We start from the raw sequence: 22847 nt of genomic DNA, 5'->3' as shown, positions 1-22847 counted from the left end.
TGGATGGACTGGAATCCGTTTAATGACAGCAAACATCTGCTAACCCTCCCAGTGTCAGCCCCAGCTCCTTGTCCCCAGCTCCTCCTTCCGCCTTCCCTGCATTCCTGACTCCCACTCCCTGCTCTCCCCCAGCTCAGTTCTGGAGCCTCTGACCCCTACCCCGCCTTCTCCGTCCCCCTGTCCTGGTCACTACAGGTAAGCCATGAGCCCCAACCCCTCCTCTGCACCACCTGCCCACCTGCCCCGGGCTCTGTCCCATCTTCTGTGCTCGGAATCGCTCTCTCTTCCGTGGAGTTGTCAGGGTTCCGAGCGACATGTCTGCGTCGCTCCCTCCCTTCCTCTTTGTTCCATTCTCCAGGGTCCGCAACTCTGCCTCTCCTCCTCAGCTACCTGAGTTCAGAGAGCCGACTGCCCCCTCCCTCCCTTTTCCTTGAGAAATTTCTTTTCACCTCCCCTCATCAGTCCTGTGGGGCATATGCCTCGTGGGACACCTGCCCCTCCCAGCTGCCCAGCTAGGAGCCAGTAGTTTTGTTAGAAGTTGTTTCCATGGCAGACGAGGTGTCAGGGACTGCAGGAGTGGGGCACAGAGTAGGGACATGTCTCCCCCTCACTGATTCAGTCCATGGTGGAGCAGTGAGCCCCTCCCCACCCCAGGTCATCCTTCCCCTTCCTCCATTAGCCTCATGCCAAGATGTCAGGAGGTGGGCCGATGACGTGCCAAGATCTCAGGAGAGGCTTGGGAAGAAAGGTCTAGAATTACAGAAACACAAGCCAGACTCTGCTCCCACTACCACCTTCCACTTCACAGAATCTGCATACAGACCCGCTGAGGGCTGGCTTTCCGGGGGCCTCTCTGTTCCCCGACTGTCCTCCCTGCCCTCCTCACCCCCCTCCATCTTTCTTTCACTCTCGGAGCCCTCCTCCTGTGAGAACCTCCTCCCACCCACCCCATCCATCCTCGGGAGATGGTTAGCTTGATTGGCTCCGATATCCAGGGGAGGCCTAAGCTGCTCGTTGGCATGCACGGCGCCCTGTCCCCCTCACTGGGAGATAATCGAGGGGGAATATTGGCTCATCCAGGAAACGAGGTGCTAAATTTGTTGTGAGATTGGTGTCACAAGCAATCAAAGGGAACTTCTCCCCATCGAGGGCTGGGCAGCAAAGTGAGGGATCGTTATGTTATGCAGAGAGCAGGGACAGTGGAGGAGGAGGAAGGAAAGACCCCATCCCACATTCCCCTGGAGGGGGGGGGCGACACAGGGAGATCGAAAAGGGAAAGGGAATCAGAAGCAGAGAGGGTGGGAAGGAGGAGGCAGGCTGCTTTCTCCAACATTCCCTACACCTGCATGTCTTACCCTTACCTCACGCCGCAGACCCCACCAACCTCCTTTCCGTGGTCCTCGGTGAAGCTTTATGAGTAGCTCCGACGGGGACATGCTCTTGGCTTCTCCCCCGGAGTCGGGGTGGTCCTGAGGCAGACACAGAACACGGACCGAAGAGACAAGTGAGCAAAGAGTTGAGAAGGGCTCATGTGGGAAGCTGAGGAGGACCCAGACCAGAGCGGCTGGTTTGGCTGGGGTGGGATGGGGAAGGCCACACTTCTTTACAACCCCTCCGGGAGGACTGCCTGGAGGAGGGGACATGAAGGGTGCTAGGTGATGATAGGATGACTGGCATGTACGTGGGTTGCTCCCCCCCTTTCTGTTAAGTACTCGCCTCCTTCAGAGCTGCTCTGGCTTCTGCAGTCAGTGTGCATAGCCAGACTGACCCTGTCGTGGCCTCCCAGTTGGCCACCACCACTGCGTTCCCCACCAATGTCCTATGAACTTCCGGCGGGCTTAGAGGACTGGCTTGGGTCTCCGCTTCTGCTGTCCGTGGCCATTTGTGTCCCAGCTGAGAAGCAGACTGACGCGGGAAGGACGGGAGCCATCGGGAGCAGACAGACCCCAGAGTTTGCCGCCCACTGACAGCCGCCATATTGGGAGCCCGCGCCCGCAGCCGTTAATTACAGAGCCTGAGCCTCTGGACTCCCTCGCTTGCTGCAGCAAATTAACATTCCGTGCCCCTTGCATGTGGGGGATGAACCACGTTAGATCGATTCAGCCGCCGGTTGGAGCTGCTTTGCTTTACGCAGGATTGATCCAGATGACCCCAGCTTGGGGCTCCAGAAGCAACTTTGTGGGAAATCTTTTTAATGGAGATTAATTGGAAAAGCCTAAAATGTCATGGTGGCTGCATATCAACACTGGTGTAAGACACACAGAAGCGAGCTCACGGGACACGTGGACACACGCAAGGACCCACGTGCCCCCCCAGCCCACATGCACACATGCACACGCCCACCCACGCCCACCAGACAGCCACCTCACGCCTCCTGACCCACCTGACGGGGCTGACCCCCTGCAGCGCTCAGACCCGCTGCCACCGTGTCCGCTTTTGTCCTTCTGTCTAGACCTCTTCTGTCTATGTCCAGTCACTCTCTACAACGAATTTTCTGGAGGAGAGAGACATGCCCAGAAGGAGATGCTGTTTAATTTTTAAAGCGATACGACCTTAGTTCTGATTTCTTTCTGTGCCTGAATTCCAGCCACTTCCAACTGCTCACTGGTCTTTTATGTCTCCCCGTCTTGGCTCCCGCTGCTCCCTTTGTCTGGAGTGCCCTCCCCCGGCTCCCTGGCTGTTGAAACCCTTCTTGTCGTCAGGGCTCAATGCACTTGGAGGCAGTAAGTGTGTATTTATTGAATAGCCACTGTGTGCCAAGCGAGGCGTCCGATGTCCAACCTGTATGAGTGGAGGAGGCCAGAGCTCACGAAGGCCAACGTGGTGTGGGTGTCGTCCCAAGGGAAGGCGGGTGTGGACGTCAGACACGTGAAAAAGGCAGTGTTTGCACTGCTCTATGGTGCTTCCCTCCTGCCTCTCCTCTATCCCGGCACTCAACAGGTTGCGTTGCCTGGATGGCTGGATGCGTCTCCTGGACTGTGCTCCGGGGGACAGGACCAGCCCAGAGCCTAGGACAGGGCTCGCTCTGCAGTAGACACTAAGGACACATTTATGGAATGAATGGGTAAATATTGAATTGAATTGCATTGACTTTGGGCTTAGTTGCTTTATCCACTAATTGTTGGTTAAGATAAACAACAAGCATTTATGGAGCACCTACTCTGTGCGAAGCCATTTTGTACTCGTCTCTTTGGAAGGGATGTGCATGTAAGATTATATCTGTTGTCTCTGAGAGTTGACAACTTGTTGAAAAGGAACCAGAATAAAATACAGTATTGCTGCAGACTAGGCTATGGGTCTAAATCAACACGACGACGTGTCCAGCCCCCACCGCTGACTTGTTGAGTTTCACGATTAATTGCCCTGGGACAGAAGTTTTCCTTCCTAGACCCTTTCAGGGACCTGTTCTTGTCCCTGTCCCCGTGCTTTGTGCAGAATTTCTTCCTCTAAACTTCGGTACTGCAAGCCATTTCAGTCTACCTTGATTGAACCGTTACGAATTGATCATTTGATAGGTGTGCGTCTAAGTAAGAGGGGATGTGTGAGACGTGTGACTAGAATCCTAAAGCACCAGAACTGGAAAGAGATCTTACACACGACCCAGAGCACCTCCGGAACGTGGCTGACAGGCCATCACCCAACCCTGTCTGAATACCTCCAGACGGGGGAGCACACGGCCGTGTGCCGTCGCCAAACTCTGCGGATACAAACCTCTCTTGGGAGCCACAGTCCCTCAACTTGGGCATGGGGGCTCGTAATGAAGGCCTGGGGCAGGGGGGCCCCGGGAGACCCCTGTGTCTGCCGAGTCAGCCTTTCTCAGAGATGCTCTTGGGGAGCCGGGGCCGGGTTGGGGGTGTCCGTCTGCGCCCCGTGCCTTCCGCCTGGCTCCTGGAGCCAGACAGTCCATCGTGGGCTGCTGGAGGAATGTGTGAGGTCATCTGTGAGGAAGAGTTCCCAGCTCTGGCTAGAGATAAAGTCTAACACCGGGATCTGCTGGGCTCTTTCTTTTTTAATTTTGAGGGGAGGGGTGTGAGGGGGGCAGGGGTCAATAAAGCTCGTTCTGCTTAGAACTAGACAGGTGTCCTGACCGAAGAGCCCCTCCCTGGTGAGAGAAGAGTGAGTGTCCCTCTGGCTCTCCATGTCTGGGTGACGGGGGAATGCCCCCCTTGCCCCTGCCCGCCCCTGTCTTCTGGGTTTCTGAGTTGATGCTGTTTATTTTGGACACCTTTCCTGAAAGCCCAGGAGACATCTCCGGAGCAGCCTGTGTGTCTTCCTGGGCTGTGAGCCTGCTGGGGGGTCTGGGGGTCCCACTCTGGCTGCTCACAGACTGTACTTGGAAGGAGCCACGTTCATAAGAGGGTAGCAGAACGTTCCAGTCAGCAGAGAAGTAGACATTGTTCTTGTCTGTGGGGAGGCCCTGTGGCCGCGTGCCGAAGGTCCCCGGGCGGGGAATGGGGCTGGACACCAGGACAGGCAGCATGGTGGGAGGTGACGCCTGGCGCATGGGAGGTGAGGCCTGGTGCACCAGCCCTCCCCCAGAGAAGGTGCCCAAGGAGGCCTGAGGAGGGAGACGGGTGCTTCAGTCACTGGGACCATCTGCTCTGTGGGGAGAGACCAGGCCTGGCCCTCAGCAACCCCGGAGTCACCTCATTCTCTTGCCCTCCCCCTCCTCGGCTAATCCCTTCAGAAATCCCTTCCTTTTCTCAAGGATTTCCCTCCTTTCCCTTGACCTGAATGCTTAAGGCCTCCAGAGGAGGCCAGAGGATGGGCTCAGACCCCACCCCTCGCCAGCCATCCAGGCCACCTTCCTCTCCCAGATGTCTCAGGACTGTTTCTCCTGCTCCCTCACTCCCCGGCTCCAGCCGTCTTCCAGCCTTCTTTTCTGTAACTTGCCTCTCGCTGCCCCTTTCCCTCCCTTGGCTTAGTGAAGGAGGGTTTCCAGGGAAGGGCTGGTCGCCCCTCTCCTGCTCGGCCAGCCATCCATGCAGGATGAGCAGGGTCTGGGCGGCCGGCAGATGGGCCTCGGTAGCTGGGAGGCTGGCTCACGAGCCACCGGGGACTTGGAGACGGGTCCGCCCAAGCACCTGTCTTGGCTGACCCTCAATTTCTTCAAATAAAGGTGTGGGATTGGTGATCAAGGCCCTGTCCCACTCTGACCTCCAGACTCTCTTTCTGATGTGATTTTCTCATTTCCTTTTCCCGTCTTGTTCCCTTCTCTTTCGTGCCCTAGTGGCACCTTAGCTCCTTCCTTACCGCACCTTGAAACAGTCCTTCCTCCCCGTTCCTGCCTCCGACTGCCACGTCATCTGCCTTGCTCTCTGCTTTCTGTCTGTGGCTCTCCTCCCATCCTGTCCTCTGTCACTGTCCGTGTCTCTGCTCCTTTTCCTCCCACCCCATGGGCCTGGGGACTGCTGGGGTTGGGGGGTGGGCAGCAGCGGGTGCAAGACGGGGTGGGGTCAGAGGCAGAGGACCTGCTTGCTTTGCTGCCCTGTCCCCAGTTCCTGGTGCCTGGCTCCATCTCCTCGGCCTCTGGCTCTGTGACCATCCAGGCCTGATGTCCTTCTCCTCCCCTCTCTGTCTGTGTGCCTTCCCCTTATCCTCTGTCTCCTATCAGAGCTAAGTCCTCGCCAGCCACCTGCCTCCTCTCCCGCACCGCCCTTCCCTTTCCCACTGAAGCCAGATTGAAATTCGGTTTTTCAGCAGAACCGTCCACCCTCCCCACTGCCCCCCTTCCTGCTCCCGCTGTCATACCTGCTCCAGCCAACCCCACTTGGGCTCTCCGTGCCCTTGTCCTTCCCATAAAACATTCTCAGGGGCCCCTGCCAGGGCACATTTGCATAGAGTTGTCAGATCAGGTCTGGCCCAGGTGTCACCCGGCTGGCAGGACAGAGGGGGCTGGAGGTCCAAATGGGAGTGGGGGAGGGGCGTGTTTCCAGCTGCACCTGCCAGTCTTTGTTAGTCTGGGAGCTCCAAGTCCTTGGGAGTGGGCCTGGGCTGGCAGGTCCCTTCAGAGACCAGGACGGCCTGCCTGCCCTTCACCTTCCCTTCCCCCCACTGTGAACCCTGCGGAGGGAGGTCAGGAGCGCTGATGGGGAACGCCTGGCCAGGGAAGCAAAGAATGTCTTTCCTTCCCACTGCTGGGTCACCATCTGGGTCTTCTGAGCCACTGTCCTGGTGTCACAAACCCACAGACCTCCCTCCACACCTGCTGGGGGAAGTGGGAGGGTGGGCGATGTCTGGCAGAGTTCCCAGGAGGGCCCACGATGCCGTAGAGTCCTAGAACGTCCGAACCAGAAGGCCCTGAGGAGCCGAGTGCTCAGCAACCTCACTTTACAGTTTCAGGAAACCGAGACCAGAGATGCACCGTGACCTCCCCAGAGTCACCAGCCAGATGGGGGCAGAGGCAGGACCAGATAAGCCCACATCTCTTGAGTTCCGGCCCAGAGCATGGCTGCCCTCCCCGGCAGGTGGTGCTGGGCCGGTTCCCCTGCCTCTTTCGGATTTCTGTTCCTGCTTCTCCGTGACTAAGCCGGTGGCCCAGGCCAGTAAACTCAGGCTCCCCGTCTCTGGGAGTACCGGCCAGGCCCCGGGACCCGCCTCCACAGCCAGCCTCTGTGGTCTGCTCAGATGCAAGGAAACTGGGCCAGATTGTGGCCACTTGTAAAATCCCATCTGGTCCCTGGAAAGATTCCCCTTCGGCCGTCCCCACCATACCCCAGCCTTGGAGCTGGGCGTCCGGCTGGCTTGGCCAGGCAGGCGGGGGGTGGGGGAGGAGAGACCAGTTCTGCCTGTGGCTTGGCGTCCAGGTGGGAAGGTGGGGAAAGTTGGTGGGTAGGTCATCAGGGCAGAGGCTCCTGCTGCCCAGGGCCAGGGACGTTTTTGCTTCAGGTGGTGAAATGAATCCTGGCCAGCAGCAGGGTTGGGTGGTGATAGGCAGAAGGTTCGCAAACTTGCCTGGGGCTTCATCTGATCTCCGTACCACCTGGTGTCTACTTACACCTGAGGTCCCCGCTGGGAGCTTCCTGACCCCTGGTTCCTCGCCTGTCAGAGCTTCTCGAAAGCCACACTACATTTCGACATTGTCTGATTCTGGGCTGGACTCTGAGCGCCCCAGGTCAGCAGAGCCCAGTCCCCAAGCCCATCAGCGCCAGCGGGGAACTTCCAGTCCCAGGGTCCCGAGGCCTCGCCTGTCTGCATCTGTGTGTCCCTGTGTGCTGCCTGGCCTTCTGTCTTTCTGCCCCAGCCAGCGCCCCTCCTGCCCTCCCTCTCTCCCTGCCTTCTCCTGCCTTCTCTCCTCTTCTATCAAAAGTGCAAATCTCCCTTTCTCCTCTCTTTTCCCCTCTGCTGGCCCAGCCTGGAGAATCGCAATCCTCTTTTCTCGGTGAGATGAGAGAAGCCAACGGGAGGGGCCCTCCCTGGCTGTTGTATTTTTCATAGAGCAGGAAGGGAATGGCTGGGCTGGGGGAGAAAGTCTGGGGAGGGGGGATGAAGGGGCGGTGAAGATGTGAGAGCGGGGAGGGGGGCCGTGTGGCAGGAGGAGGGGTGGAGTGTGGAGAGATTTAGTTCCATCTGAAAGCTGTCGGTGCGAATCAAAGGCTTCCCTTTGAACCAGCAGCAATCTGGAGTGCAGAGCGTGGGGACCGCTCCGCCCGGGGGGCTCATTACTGGCGTTTGATAAATCCGGGGAGACGAGGCCTGGTCTCCACCAACCCTTCTCCTGCAGCCTGGCTTCCTCCGCTTCCTCCCGCACTCGGCCCCAGTCCCTCTCTGGTTCCTGGCTGGCCTGGCGGGCAGGGCTCTGGGAATGTGACCACCAGGGCACGGGGTGCCAGGACGTGAGCGCCGAAGCGTGAACTTGAATGCGGTTGTGTGAGAGCGGGTATGCACACGTGTGTGCACACGTGTTTGCACCGGGGGATGTGGATGCTCACATGTTATTGTACGTGCGTGCCCACAAGACATAAGTGCGGTGTGTCTGAGAATCTGTGAGGCATCTCCATCCTCTAGGACAGAGCTGGAGATCACTTCTAGGTCAGAATCAGAAGTGCGACTTGACCTCTGTCCTCACTAGGCCCAGCAGGACCGGGGGAAGACCCCGGGGGCAGGCAGCCTCTCCTGGCCTCACTCTTGGGAGCAGAGCTGGAAGGCCGTGTCCCCAGGGAGATGTGGGCTGAGGAGGGGAGGAGGACAAGTTCTCCACAGAGAGGGGGTGGCATCGAGGGGGGCTGGCAAGGCACCAGGCGTCCAGTCTGCACAGTGGCCGGTCTGGGCCAGGAGGTCCTGGGGGTTGGTGAGAGCCGGGAGGCAGCAGGAGCTGGGCTGGTGTGGTGGCATTATGAGAGCCAGGTGTCCTGGCCCCTTGCTTTGCTTACTGGCCCGCTACTCACCAGCTGTGTGGCTGGAGGGAAGTTGCTTTTCTCTGAGCCTCAGATCTTTACTGGGGAGGCTAGTGGCAGTGCCTCACGGGCTGTGGAAGTGAGCTAGCCTCAGGGTGGCACTGGGCCAGGGACTGGCTGGGTCAGCAGGGGTGTTTGTTATAACTCCCGAGGTGGACGCTGGCTTTTAGCACTCACGGTTTCTCCAATCCCTGAGACCTCTCTGGATGCCACTGGCGTCGTCTCCGCCTTGGGAGCCACTGTCCCTCCGCGTCAGGATGCTCGGATCAAGCTCCTCCTGCGGCTGGTGGCAGCCTGCGGATCAGCTCCCTCGTGGCCTCGGGGTCCTGGCCACCCCCCCAGAGGCCAGCAGGATGAAGTTGGAAGTGGGAGTCTCCGAGTGGGGACCAGAAGTAGTGGGTAGGGGCCTGAGGCCGGTGCCTCCAGGGAGGGCTTCTTGGACGCTCCCGGGGCGTGGCTCGTGGCCCTACTGCCAAGAAGCCGCGCGTCCGTTCCCATCTCTGCTTAAGCGCCCGGAGCCTCGTTTCCCATTTGTGCGGAACGGACATACCAGCCGCACCGAGCAGGGACTGAGATGCTGGGAGTGAGGTCTGTAGTGCATCTGCCTGGTGCTGGCACGTAGCTGGCTTCGCATAATTGGGACTTATCCTTACTAAGGGGCGCTGCTCCGATTGAGGGGACAAGAAAGGTAAATCAAAGCGTCTCTGTTTTGCAGAGGCTCCCAGGAGAGTGGGAGAGACAGAATCGCACACATGAGTAACTTTTAATCCAAGGCAGGCTGGGAGAAGTGCTCTAACCAGAAGCCCAAACAATGCGGGAAGAATGGGGGAGGGAGCTGTGACCAGTCTGGCCCAGGAGCTTTGAGTTGGGGTGGGGGCCAGGCAGGGTGGGGCTGGCAGTGATGGGGGGAGGGGCGTGGGGAAGGTGGGAATGGGGGTTTCTACAGCTTTGACCCCTCCTCAGCTTGTGTGAAAAGCACAGAGCCCCCCACCCCCCATGATGCTCCCCCACCCGGCACTCTCCTCATTTCTCCCCAGGGTCCCTCTGTGCTCCCCTTGCCCTCCCCACCCTGTTGGCTGAGCCTCCTGGGAGCTTCCTGTCCCATGGGCCCCTGGGGGAGGGGAACGCCAAGAGTCTGAGACCCCAGCCTCACTGTGCGTGTCTAAAGGAGAGAAGTACACCGAATGTAGGGGTGCCTGGTCCCGTGGCCAGGCTGGCTCCCATGCCCCTGCTCTCCACCTCTCTTCCTCCATTTTCAGGACCTGAGCCTTCCTGCTGCTCTGCCTTGGCCTGTGACATTCAGGGTCTTCTTGTCACCTGGTCCTGCCTGCTGCCTTCCCCCCTGGATCACTGCCTTGGGCCTGCCTTGTCCTCTCCCGGCCTCCTTCTCACCAAGATCTGCCTTCACTGGTGCTTCTCCTCCGGTGTCAGGACTGTCCCTGGCTCTCCCCAGCCTCTGTGTGGGTGTCTGGCTTTGCCCCCCACCCCACCAGCCTCCCGTGGGTCTGTGTGGCTTGGTGCCTGTGGCCACATGTCCTTCCCCACCTGTCTTCGTGATGGCTGCTAAGGCTTCCTCACGCCTGTGGAGACAGGGCGGCCACGGATCACAGCCCGTAGGAACTCATTCCAGAGCCCACCTGCAGATTCGTGCGGTCCCCGGGCCAGGGCTGCCGGTCAGGGCGAGCAGGGCGGGCGAGGCGGGACCGTGGTCGTGGGCTGCCTGCACTCAGGCCCACCCGAGTTCCCTCCTGCTGCCTTGAGCCATGCTCGTGTGTTTCTGTTTGCTGCTGGCTTTATTTCTGCGAGCGGGGTGCAGGCCCTGGGCGGGACTGCCATCCGGCCCCCACCTGCAGTGTGGGCTCCGCTCAGGCACAGATGGTGGAGGCCCGAGGCCCCAGGGCCTCGGGGGCATGTGTGTGTGTGTGTGTGTGTGTGTGTGTGTGTGTGTGTGTCCTTGCTAGGCCACCAGGATGGGCTCTTGGTGCCTCTGTGACATGCGGGGACATCCCTCCCTACCTCCTCCTTTGTCGTCACGCCACCAGGACACGTCTGCCCCTGCTGTGGTGCCCTGTCCAGTGTCTCCCCCTCACTGCTTACTTCCTAGGCTTTTCCTCAGCAATCCTGTCATTGCATTAGAACCTTGGATCCTGCCTCCCCCACCCGTCCCAGCTCTGGTCCACACTCCCTCCTCCAGGGAACCTCTCAGGACTGTCTGTGCACCCTGCCCCCAGCACTGTACCTGTCTCCTTGCATGGAGAACCCAGCCTGTCCCTCTATGTCCCTGCCCTGCCCGTGCCTCTGACGGAGCCTGGGAGCCTGGCTAGCCCTCTGCCTCCTGTCCCTCACTGGGGGGCAGTGGGGGTGTGGGTCACAGAGCAGGGCCGCTCGCTGCTTCAGAACACCCGTGGGCCTGCCAGCCGGGCTGTGCTGGGTGAAGAGCCAGAGCTCTGAGGGACCCAACCTGGACTTGGAGTCCCCTGGGCTCTTGGCAGGGACGGGCAGTGCCGTGGGGAACGTATGATCGTAGAGGTAAGAAGTGAGTAAAAGGGGCTCCCAGGGCATTGGGAAGTCAAGGAAAACTTCCCAGAGGAAGTAACTCTTGGAATCCCAAGGGAATGGGGGCAGCAGATCCCCCTCCCCGATCCTGGAATGGACTGGGCAAGGCCTTGGAAGGGTGACAGGAGCCTGGGGTGTGCAGAGGAGAGAGCGGCGTGGGGCCTTCCCCTCCCCAGAGCCAACCTGCAGAGTGGGGCCTGTCTCGGCACCATCTTGACTGTGGGGGCTGTTTGGGGGCAAACTCGCTTGTGAGTTTTGCAGGGTCAGGATCCAGGGGCTTTGCCACTGAGGACAGTCCCCGAGACCTCTTGGTGTGCCCCTCCTCTCTGGATACTTCAGAGTCTTTGCTTCCACCCCTGTCTCCCGACTAAACTGCCTTCTCTCTCATGTCCTTGCTAGGGTTTCTGGGGGCGCCTGACTATGTAGCCGCCCGGGATAGATACGGGGCATGGCTACCAGTGAGTGAGCATAGGCAAGGGTTTGTCCCAGGCCTGTCCTACCCCTCATCGCATTACCCTTCAGGGAGCCCTGGAGGTAGGGCTCAGAGAGGGACTTGGCCAAGGTCATGGTCAGGAAGAGGCAGAGGCATTATGCAAACTGAAGTCTGTCTCCTACACCTGAGCTCCTAAAAGTCCCCCTGCAGTCCTTGTCCACACTCCTGGTGGTGCAGGTGAGCAAGGCCCGGGTTGTTGAGGGGTGGGGGAGTGATGCGCCCCAGCCATAACGCTCCCCCCTCGGGCTGCTCCCTGTCCCTGGTCTCTGACTCTGACCACAAGGGCTCCCCCTCCATCCTGCTTGCTTGTGACCTGTGGACAAAGAGCAGCTCCTCAGCATTTGCTGGAGATGTCGCCAGGAGACCAGGTTGTCCGGGCCCGTGCAGCAAAGCCTTGAACAGAGTCTCATCTCTGAGCCGGGGACTGCCGGCCAGCCCACTCCCAAGACCTTGACTTGGGCTCTGGGGCTGTGGGAAGGGGAAGGAGAAACGTTCGGGACCTTGCAGCATGGAGCTGCACTAGCAAATGCGCAAGGATATGAATAAATTTGAATAATAATGAGGGCAATGCCTGAATTAATAATGCTGCCTGTTCACCTGACCCGCCCCTCCCCCAGGATCTCAACACCTGCCCCGGAATCCCTGGAGATGTGGGCGAGCCTTATCCTTGGCCTCTTCAGGAGCCACGGAAGGATGTCCGGTGGGCTGAGTCAGCAGCCCATGGAGTGGGGGGAGGGACCCTCTTGCTAACTTCCCGGCCCCTGCAGACCCAAGGAACTGGATTTGTGCGCTTCACCGAGAGTAAAGAGGCTGCCTCGTTGTATTAAATCATACGCTGGCCATCATTCCCAGCCCTGCCCCTCTCTCTCGGGCCCCTTTGTGCACAGCAGACAATGTGGATATCAGGGGGATTCCAGGGGGATTCAGAGGAAGGAATGTGGGCCTTGGCTTTGGAGGACAGGTTCCTCTTCTGGTAGATGAAGAGGACAAACACGCTCGCCTACCCGCTGCGTTCTACCTCACGGTGAAAACATGGGCATAGGCTCTTAGAGTCTGGGACAGGAAATGCATGGATAGAGCTGTGACAGCAGGGCTGGGAGATGGGACAAGCTGTTTGTCCAAGGAACTAAGGGATCAATCCAGGAGGGCTTCCTGGAAGAAGGGAATGTGGGACCAATTTGGAAAGATGGGGAGATATGGAGCTGGAGGAGGAAACAGAAGGGAGGGGATAAGACCTGGGTCCTGGGGCGCCTGAGTGGCTCAGTGGGTTAAAGCCTCTGCCTTCAGCTCAGGTCATGATCTCCGGGTCCTGGGATCGAGCCCCACATTGGGCTCTCTGCTCAGCAGGGAGCCTTCTTCCTCCTCTCTCTCTCTGCCTGCCTCTCTGCCTGCTTGTGATCTCTGAGTGTCAAATAAATAAATAAAATCTTAAAAAAAAAAAAAAAAGACCTCGGTCCTGTCGCTGGTGGCTTAGAGGGAGGTCTCAGAAGGGGGCGACCCTCAGAATGGCGACAAGTTCCCTCCCCCTACGCACTGGAGTGATGGAGGTGCAGAGAAATTGTGGAAAGGGTTGGATTTGGGGAATGTGGTCTCCGCAGAGCCGTGGGAGCTGGGGAGGGAAACATGAGAGCGGAGTCCCCTGAGCCGGGGCAAAGCTGATTTTGGTTGCAGCAGTGTGACAGATTGGGGATGAAGCTAGGAAGCCCCCGACCTCTCCCTTTGCCATCTCCCCCTTCCCACAGCCTGCCCCAGCAGCAGACCAGCTCTGGCTCTCAGGGGTGGGAGCTCAGGGAGGAGGAGCTACCACAATCCAATTCCCTGCTCCATTTAGGCCCCACAATTAAAGGCAATTACTCTGCAGCTCTCTAATCAAACGCTCCGGGCCGGGCTGCCAGCCGGGCAGCCATGTGTGGCTCCACAGCCCGGGGTGGGGAGAGAGGAACAAAGTCACACGCGCGCCTGGCTCCCACCACGCAGGCGGCACAGTGCGGGTCCGTGTGTCCGCGTGTATGCACGCGTGCCCTGGAGCTCGGGGGCAAGGGGCAGACGCGCGGGACGGGGTGGGAGTGCCAAGAAGTGGGCTCAGAGGTTTGCTGTGGACGCTCCGACCCCAGGACGCTGGTGTTCACCCATGTGAGATGCCTGCCCGGAGAGTCTACCCTTGTGTGCCCACTGGGTGCGCCGTCCCCGAAGCACACATGTGCTACCCGCGATGGCTGACAGGACATGTGCGGGCAGGGGTACTGTGCCGTAGTCACACTCTGGGATTGCAGGGGTGGTGCGGGGCCAGCGGCTCTGCTCCTGGGTGCAGCACCTGGGAACAGGGCTGGGGGTGAGGCGGCAGGTGGCGGGACAGGACCAGGACCTGGAGGGCCGAAGCTCAGGTTTGACTCCGCACTCTGCCCCTCACTCCCCCTCACCTGTCCCCATCCCCAGGCCTCAGTGTCCTGTCTGTGGCATGGGAGGAGGGGACTAGCCTCATCTCAAGCCCTCTGTAACACTGCCCTGCTGAGCGCCCCCTCCCTGAAACCTGTCCCTCTGGGGCAGGGTCGGGGTGAGGATAAGGAATCCAGGGCCAGCATATGGCATCTTGGCGGGAAGGGGCTGGGCTGGATGGGGCAGGGATAGGAGGGCAGGGATGGGGCCCAGGGAGGGCGGCCCCTTGCTGGAGCACTTCCCTCCCGCACGTCCTTACTCTGTGCCGGCTTGGCTTTGCCAGGGACCCAGACCCGCTTCAGCCAGGAGCCAGCTGACCAGACGGTGGTGGCAGGACAGCGGGCCGTGCTCCCCTGTGTGCTGCTCAACTACTCTGGCATCGTGCAATGGACCAAGGACGGGCTGGCGCTGGGCATGGGCCAGGGCCTCAAAGGTGAGTGGGTGGCCTATCGGCCTGGCACTCGGACATCCTGTCTTTGTACCCCTCCCCAGCATAGGCCTCTGGACCCGTGGCCCTTACCTGTCTGAGCTCCAGCCTCCCCTCCTCCATCTCTGTGAGGCCAGCTTTGCCCTCCCCTCCTAAGCTCTGCCTCCCCTGCTCTCCCAACCCTGAAGCTCTACGTTTTCTCCGGCTGCTGACTGGTTCAAGAAAGGCAACAAGAACCTGAGAGATTGAGGGGAAATGAGAGACCTTTACATAAGAGAGCTTGAGACCTTTACGTAAGAGAGCTTGAGACAGACGCCAGGAGAGGTGCTCCAGGCAGAAAGAGGTAAGGCCGGAGGGGCAGGAGACCGCAGAGTGTCCTGTGAGAGCTGGGAGAGAGCGCGGGGACCCTCTGTCCCGCAGGTCCCTCCTGCCAGGCTGGCTTTGCTCCAGACTCCCTCCTGCCCCTGCCCAGGCCACGTCTGCTCTGAGGCCAAAAAGTCACGGTAGCGTCAGCCTGGGCGCCGATGTCCGTGTTTGTGTGAGAAGCCTTTATCGGGTGTTGGGCAGCCTGTGCCCAAGCTGTGAGGCGATTCAGGGAGACAGAACGAACCAATGACCTCCTATATTCCAGAACAAGGAAGGGCACTTTGGGGAAGGCCTCCTGGCCGCGGCGGAGAGGATGGCCCCTGGGTTCTGGGGCTGCCTCTGCTGCTGGTGAGCTGGGCGACCTTAGGAAAGCCTGCACCTCTCTGGGTCTCAGTTTACCACCGTGTAAAACAGCTGTAGAACTCAGGGGATCCCGTGCGGCATTCGTGAGTTCTGAGCCAAATGAGAGACCGCTGGGAAGCGGCATCATGCGGAAGCCCAGGAAGGGCTACACATCCTTATTCTTTTTGTTGTCCAGGGGTTGAGATTATTTGCTGTGGGGTCTGCATATTAGCACAGGTGAGGGAAGTCTGTCCGTGCAGAGGAGGGAGATGGGCTAGTGGATCTATCGACGATAGAAAGAAAGAGAAACTGGGAGAGAGAGATCAATGGATATGGAGTGAGAAGGATCGATAAGCCCTGGACAGAAGGAGATAATGGGAGCGAGCCGGTGGGGAGCCCAGGAGAGAGGGACAGGGGAGGGCATTCGAGCCTGCAGGGGAGGGCAGAGCCGGAGGGGGCCAGCGGCTCCGAGGCCCACCTGCCGCAGCAGCCGTGGCTTCCCCAGGGCCTGTGTGGGTCAGGGCTCCTTCAGGGGCAGGGCCCTGCCGCGTCCATCCCCGGCACGGCCAGTGCAGGCATGGCCTTGGCCTGCCTCGGCTCGCCCGCCCTCCAGCCCCAGGGAGCCCCGTCTGTGCTGCGATGCCCTATATTTCCAGCGCCCACATGCCCTCCCCCTCTCCCTTTCTCTCAGCTTTTTTTCTCCTCCTTTCCTGTTATTACAAGGGACGCTGGTCTGGAAACAGCTCCAGAAATTCCGCTCATCTGCCCCTTCTGTGTCCCCATCGCTCCTGCTCTAGGGCCCCCAGCCTGTCTGTAGGAGGCTGTGACATGGGAATGTGACACCTGGGGCTCTGTGGATGGGGTCCCAGGCCAGGATGGCGGGAGGAGTGCAGCCATGGGGAGAGAGGGGCCCCTGGTAGGCCGGGTCCCAGGCTGGGGCAGGGCTCGCCTCATTCGCCCTTTGTGTCCCTGCAGCCTGGCCACGGTACCGGGTCGTGGGCTCCGCGGATGCCGGGCAGTACAACCTGGAGATCACGGACGCCGAGCTGTCTGACGACGCCTCCTACGAGTGCCAGGCCACAGAGGCCGCCCTGCGCTCGCGGCGGGCCAAGCTCACCGTGCTCAGTAATGCTCTGCCCTCCTCCTGCTCTTTCTCTCCTATCCCCGTGACTCCTCCCTTCTTCCTGGCCACTTGTCTGTCCCCACTGCCCTCCCGCATCCTCTCTAAACTTTGTGCAAAGCCAAGTCCAGCAGAAGAGGGTAAAGCGGGCTGTGGGCCCCCACTGGTGGGACCGAGGGCACATGAGGCCTGGCATCCTCTGTGCCCAGTGGGTTGGGATCTATCTGTTGGACATAGGGCTCCCCCAGGGCAGAAGAGTTGGGGTGGAGATGCACCTGCTCCTGGCCCAGGCTTGTCGGTGAAGAGCTTCTCCCGCCCTCCCCACGGCTGCCTCCAGCCCCAGCAGCTGCCCCCAGCAGCTCTCTTTCATCCTCACTCAGCCCATACTCCCCTTCACCACTCTTCCTCTCTGGCCACTGAGAGTCCCCTGGAGGCCCTTCTGGGAGCCGGGGAGCAAGACCAGAGGAATGAGCTGGAGGGTTGAGAACTGGGGTGGTGGGCTGGGTCCTGCTGGAGCAGAGCAGATGTCCCTCTGTGAGAACCCCCGGGCCATTTGCATAATGTGGGGACTGGCCCCTGCAGGAGGCAGGCTGGGACACCCCCTCTGGCTCCCTCCAGCCTGGTGCTCTCCCTCTGCCTCTGCTGGGCTTCCTCTGCCCGGGGCCTCCCTCTTCCCTTTTGTCCTCCATGCTGTCCTGCCACTTTCTGCTGCCTTCATGTGCTCTGTTGGGCTCCCTCTTTTCCATCTCATTGCCCGAAACCAGCAACGTGGGAGAAGCCCCTGGAATGATGGGGGAGAGCAGAACTGAGGCCGCGAGCTCGGACACAGGAAGGTTTTACCTGGCGGGAGAGTGGGAGTGAGAAGGGGGCAGGAGGTCATCCTTGTGTCTGGAAGGGCTGAACTAGGAGCTGGAGGTCAGGAGCCCTGGCCCATTCTGGCACTGGGACCCTAAAGGGTCACAAACCCTGGGTCTCAGTTTGCTCATCTGTAAGGCAGCATGGTGACATCAGCCTTCTCTTAGCCGCTCTGCCCAGGCAGCTGTGAACCACTAGGGCTTGGGCAGGGAGGTGACAGGGCAACAAGGACTCCAGCCTGGGGGGAGGGGGCTCGCACTTCCTCTCTCGTGAGCAAGGTGCAAGCCTGAGATCAGGGAGAGAGTCGGGTGGCCGCCAGGGATGAGCATGGGGCACCACGACAGCACCTCCCATCCCTCCTGGGTGTGTGTGAGCCCACGCCAGCCAGGCCATCAAAGGGAACCACGAGATTCTCGGCAGTCCGTCTGTCTTCTTTTCCCTCCCTAACTGCCTCTGTTGTGGATCCTGGAGGTCCTCCTTCTCACCAGGGGACTCCCATCCCAACAAGAAGCCCCTGGTCCTCCCTCCCCTCTCCTGCCCCAGACCCCCAGAGACAGAGCAGCAAACATGAGACAAAGCCAGCTAAGCCCCTAGGTATAGCAGGAATGGGGCTTATAATGGCATCCAGTGGCTTGTTTTGTTCAAGAAAGGCCTCCTGGAGGGGGAATATGAATGAGGGCCCTAGACGGAAGAGTATCTTGTTAAAGAGCCTGCAAGCCACTGAGGGAGAGCCCACGGTGGGGCCGCTGGGTGGCTCATTTGGAGGGTATGGTCTGTGTGCAGTGTGTGGAACTTCCCAGCCTATCTGGGGGCTTGGGGGGTCTGGGGGGCAAGGACAGTCCCCAAGAAGAAAAAGAGTGAGAGGTTCGTGCTTGCTTATCTCTCTCAGACCCCCTGCCACCTGCAGCCGTGTGCAGGCAAAGAAGACAGGCCTCGTCTCCCACGCTCCCTGTTCACCCGGTTCTGTACACCGTTGCTCACGGTACCAGTCCTGGAGACTGAGCAGAGTGGAGAGTGGCCTGCGTCCAGTGGCCGGCAGACCCCCCCATATGCAGCCACAGCCCTTGTTTGCCCACCCCACTCGTCTGCCTTCCTCGTGCAGCAGCAGCCTTTCCTTCTCCCTGCGGCAGGACTAAGCAGCGGCCTCCCACTCCCCTGCAGACACAGCGCCCACATGCAGGCCTACAGCCTCCCCCTCCCACTCCCTGCCCTGTGGGGATGGGGGCAGGGCTCCAGGGTCCCAGGGTCGGTGGGCCTGGCCCCCACCAGCCATGCTGCTTAACTCCCTCTCCTGCCTCAGGGCACACTTCGTAACCTCTCTGAGCCTCAGGGACCTCGTCGGGCATTTGGGGCCCATGGTATTTACCACGAAAGGATTAATGAAGTACGCTTTGCGGGAGTGTCGGATGCAGTCACATACGCGTGGAACTGGGCCCTGTGGTCAGCTTCCCGCGAGCGGCGGAAACACTCGATCGCGTCACAGCTCACCGGCTGCACGTCTGGGGTCTCCAGTCGACTTCACAGCATCGCTGCTGGGGAAGAGGAGTCTATGTTATTTTTAAAACTTTACAAACGAGGAAACTGAGGCCACAGACCCACATACAGATTTGCCACAAATTATGAAAATGTGTTTGTAAACAAGCAGCCACACGGACACGCGCCCCCTGACCGCAGAGCAGACAATTCTCCTTTGCCCCAGAAATGGAGAGAAAGATGGGTTAGCGACAGATGGATGGTCTTGCCTGAAGGAGGGGAAAGGGCCAGCGTTCCAGGGAGGGGAGAGCCTAAGGGAGGCGACGCCTTCCATATGACCCAGGGAGTACTGTCCCCCGCAGATGGACAGGATCTCTGCCCATCCAGGATGTCCTTCCTGGGTGAGACCGCAGGTGTGACCTCGGAGGGGCCCACGCAGACCAGGAGACCCCAAGTGGGGGCTCTACATCCACGTCTCTCCTTCGCACCCCACTTCCACATGTGTACACGGGAACTGGGCAGAGCCCTAAGCAAAGAGGAGGCGGCGGGGACTCCACTGATCTGTTGGCCCAGAGCCAGGGGTGCTGCTGGCTCTCGTCCGAGCAGCAGTGCAAACGCGGCAAATAGTCACCCGGGCCTGCACACCGCAGTCCATACCCAGCGCCCCTGCTGACCTTCATGAGGGCCCCCGGGTTAGGCAGTGCCACATCCCTGCTGAAGAGAGACTCTCCCCCGAGGGCCTCACCCAAGATCACACGACAGGTGACCAGCCGTACACAGGGGTGTAACATCAGGACAGCTTGCTCGGAAACTCTGCTCCTCTGTGTGCATGAGTTGAGCGGAAGAGAGACGGGTGCAGATGGTTCCTTTCTAGCAGAAACTGCAGCGCAAGACCGGCCTTTCCTACACCCCGGGGCAGCCCTGCCCGCCGTGAGGCTCTGTGGGCCTCCAGCACCTGCTCTCAAGGGTTTCCTCACCGAGCGCTCCCTGGGTCTTCCCAGCAGAAGGCAAACCAAGCCCTTTCCCACTGCTGGCCTGACGACAACGGGGGCACCAGAAGGACGGTCACCGAAATCCCAAAATCCCGCCTTTGCCACTTTAGTCCCTTATTTACTCGTTCAGCTGCGCTCCCGGTGGACCTGCTGTCAGCCAAGGTCGGCTAAACCTCAGGCTTTCAGAGAAAGAAGCAGCCCTGCCTTCAGGGAACGTGTCCTCTCACCGTCTGAGCTTTTTGGAGCCTGTGGGGATAGGACAAGAAGAGGCCTATTTCTTGGCATCAGAAATCAGACCCATTCAATCCCTCAAGCGGTTAGCAGGATCTGACGGTGGCCACCTCTAGGCCTGGAGTTGGTAGAAAACCAGGGAGCAGGGGACAAGAGCTTTGGTTGGGAAGGGGGCCCGAACAGTCATCCTAAGTGACACCAATATGAGGTCGGTTAGGAGCTCAGAGCCCCTGCCTGGTGCCACCGCTGGGCCGGCTGTGGCGGGAGGGCCCGTGCAGCAGGCTGTGGAAGGGACAGCAGAGGCGAGAAAGTGCAGGGCTGGCTGGGGGAACCCTGAGCGGCAGGCTGACACGCTAGTGAGCACGCCCACGGCACTTCATAGCCCTCCGAAGTGTCTGGGCAAGGAGGGGGCACCGTCTTAGCTGCGCTGGAGAAAATAACCTGCCAGTGGTGATGGATGTGTCTGCCGGGGGCACTGGAGGCAGGGAGTCCGTTCGGGAGGTAGTTGTGATAGACTGGCTCACCGGGCTGGCCCAGGGTGAGGTGCCCCTGTGAGGCCCCCGGGGTGTGAGCTGCACCCCGAGCCTAGCTCTTCCCCAGTTTGCGGATGAGTACCCCTCATCCACCAGATGGGCTGGGAAAGAACCTACTGGGGCTGGGGGGCTGCGCTGGTGGCAACAGGTGTAGGGATTGCAAGTTTAGGCGGCAGCGGCCGTCCACGGAGCGGACGTGCAGCGGGAGGGACGCCGGGCAGGGTCAGGGGCTTAGTCGCACCCTGACTGATGGCTCTAATCACCCCGCAGTCCCCCCAGAGGACACCAGGATCGATGGCGGCCCTGTGATACTGCTGCAAGCCGGTACCCCCCACAACCTCACGTGCCGAGCCTTCAATGCCAAGCCGGCCGCCACCATCATCTGGTTCCGGGATGGGACACAGCAAGAGGGCGCTGTGGCCAGCACGGTGAGACCCTGCTGCTCCCCCAGACTCCTCAGCCCCATCCCAGGTGGGCCTGACCCAGATTCGGGGGGCACAGATGTGACGGGAGAGCTCGTACGTCATCTGGTAAAACCCTCATTGTGTAGCTGGGATCCAGAGGAAAGGAGGGGTGTTCCCTCCCGCCTAAGTTCATGGTGCACTGGTGCATTCAGTGGCTAGCAGAGATGAAGAATAATGCTAATGCCAGATACACTGATTAAACACCTACTGTGTCCTGGGCACAGTGCATGCTAAGCTCCTAATGGACAGTCCCTCTGGATCCTCAAGGGAGTTTCATAAGGCTGGTGTTCTCTCCAACTCACCAAAGAGGGACACTGATGGTCAGAGAGGTTGATGCCTTGCCCGAGGTCACAGGGCTGGTGTGCAGCGGAGCTGGGGTCTGTGCGTGGCTCAGGCTGCACTCCACCGACCCCTCGGCCTTCTTCCTTCAGCCTCTGGTCGGCACGACTGAGTGAGTAGGCTGTGGCAGTCACCAGGTGATGTTCTGGGCGGCGCTGGAATGAGCATCCACATCTCCAGTCTGAGGTGGTGCTTCTGCCGGCTGCGGGCAAACACACGGGTGTGCCCAGCCCTTTGCTGGGTGCCGTGGGAGACCTGCTCACCTGTGTGCCCCCAAGAGCAGCGCCAGGCAGAACGGGGTTAGCTCTGCCCTTGACAGGCTGGGTGACCTTGGACAGCTCCCTGCTCTCTGGCCTTGGTTTCCCCATTTGAGTCAGGACACTCTGGCCTCAGTGGTGCTTAACTTTTTAGCACAAGATATCTGTAATTTTTCTCCTTTAGGGCTACATATTTTGAAATGTTTTGGCAACCAAACGATCTGATTTGTTAACAGCCATTTGTCGTTCATGTCCCTTCTCCAGTTTTCTAAAGACACAGATCCCCGGTGAGCAGCCGGGGGAGGGGGGAGCCTGTGCCCTGCACGGCGCCGGGCCTGCTCTGCCCAGCAGAGGCCTGCGTGTTGCTGCCGGAGAGCAGCACTGTGGTTTGCCTTGCACAAAACAGCTCACAGGTTCGGGTGACCACGTTTGGGGGCCTCAGGTCGGCCCCCACTGAGCCGGTGAGACAGCCTGTGAGCCTTCCCGCTCTCCAGGGGCTTGCAGTCTGGCAGGAGAACCCCAGCACCCAGCTCACGCACAGGGCCCCTGGGGCAAAGCTGCTGTGCCCAGAGCAGGACAGACTGAGCTGGAGGGTCTTGGGGGCGGGAGGGTCGCAGAGATGGTGCAGAAGAGGAGGGACTTGTGCTGCACTGAGTCCCTGGAATGAGGCTCAGAACCACGGGGAACGGCAGGCCATGCAGAGTGGGCTCCGGCAGAAACGGCACGACACTTAGCAGCTGTGGCCTGACACGGGTCCATCAGTCGTGTGCTCGGCCCTCGTGTGTCGTGCACACTAGCGGGAACTGTGGGTCCTGGAGGGCAGATGGGAACTCACTGCATTTTCTGTGCAGTTTTTCCGTACACTTAAAACTTCTCTAAAAAATAAAGTCTATTTATTTTAGAGTCTATTTATTTTAAGAGGCTGGGGCTGGGGCAGGGGTGGGGAGGGCTGCAGTTCCGGTTAAAGGCCTCCTGCCCCTCCAGCGCAAGCCCATCTCTGCGGGGTCATCCTGATCGCAGTGTGGGGGGCTGTAGCCTGACCCGGTCTCCCACTTGTCCCACCCCAGGAACTGCTGAAGGATGGGAAGAGGGAGACCACCATCAGCCGGCTGCTCATTAACCCCACAGACCTGGACATTGGGCGCGTCTTCACCTGCCGCAGCGTGAACGAGGCCACCCCCACCGGCAAGGAGACTTCCATCGAGCTCGACGTGCACCGTGAGCAGGGGTCCTGCCACGGCGCTGGGGGGAGGACTGGGCTAAGGGAGAGAGTGTGGGGCGACCTCAGAGAAGCCCCGAATGCCGGTCCTCCGGGGGCTTGGGGGAGGCACGGGCTGTGAGTCAGGCAGCTCCTGGGTCGGACCCAGCAGGAGACTTGGGCTGTGATTTCACCTCTCTGAGCCTCAGCTCCCAACTCTGTGTACGTGAGGAAAATAAAACACGGGCCTACGGTGTCTTCTCTGAAATTCCAAACTAAATCCGATTTGCTGGTAAAACGTGAACTAAGGTTCTCCACGGTCTCTTACTTAACCCGTATCTCACTATGAGGTGTTGCCCAGACCCCGCT

General features: G+C 59.9%; 1 protein-coding gene across 2 annotated transcripts in view; it reads left to right on the top strand.

Annotated features, from left to right (window-relative positions):
- Window positions 1-22847, top strand: part of KIRREL1 (kirre like nephrin family adhesion molecule 1) — an 83607-nt gene that overhangs the window by 53395 nt on the left and 7365 nt on the right. For both annotated transcript variants that reach the window (XM_047704582.1, XM_047704581.1), the window contains exons 2-5: window positions 14165-14314; window positions 15992-16141; window positions 20491-20648; window positions 22348-22498. In XM_047704582.1, the coding sequence (XP_047560538.1) occupies window positions 14165-14314; window positions 15992-16141; window positions 20491-20648; window positions 22348-22498 (609 nt within the window). The remainder of the gene's footprint in view (window positions 1-14164; window positions 14315-15991; window positions 16142-20490; window positions 20649-22347; window positions 22499-22847) is intronic.

The sequence above is a fragment of the Lutra lutra genome, chromosome 15, assembly GCF_902655055.1.
Source record: "Lutra lutra chromosome 15, mLutLut1.2, whole genome shotgun sequence".
In the NCBI taxonomy this organism is placed as follows: Eukaryota; Metazoa; Chordata; class Mammalia; order Carnivora; family Mustelidae; genus Lutra; species Lutra lutra.
The sequence above is the reverse complement of the archived record's forward strand: the minus strand, read 5'-3'. Positions and strand labels throughout refer to the sequence as shown.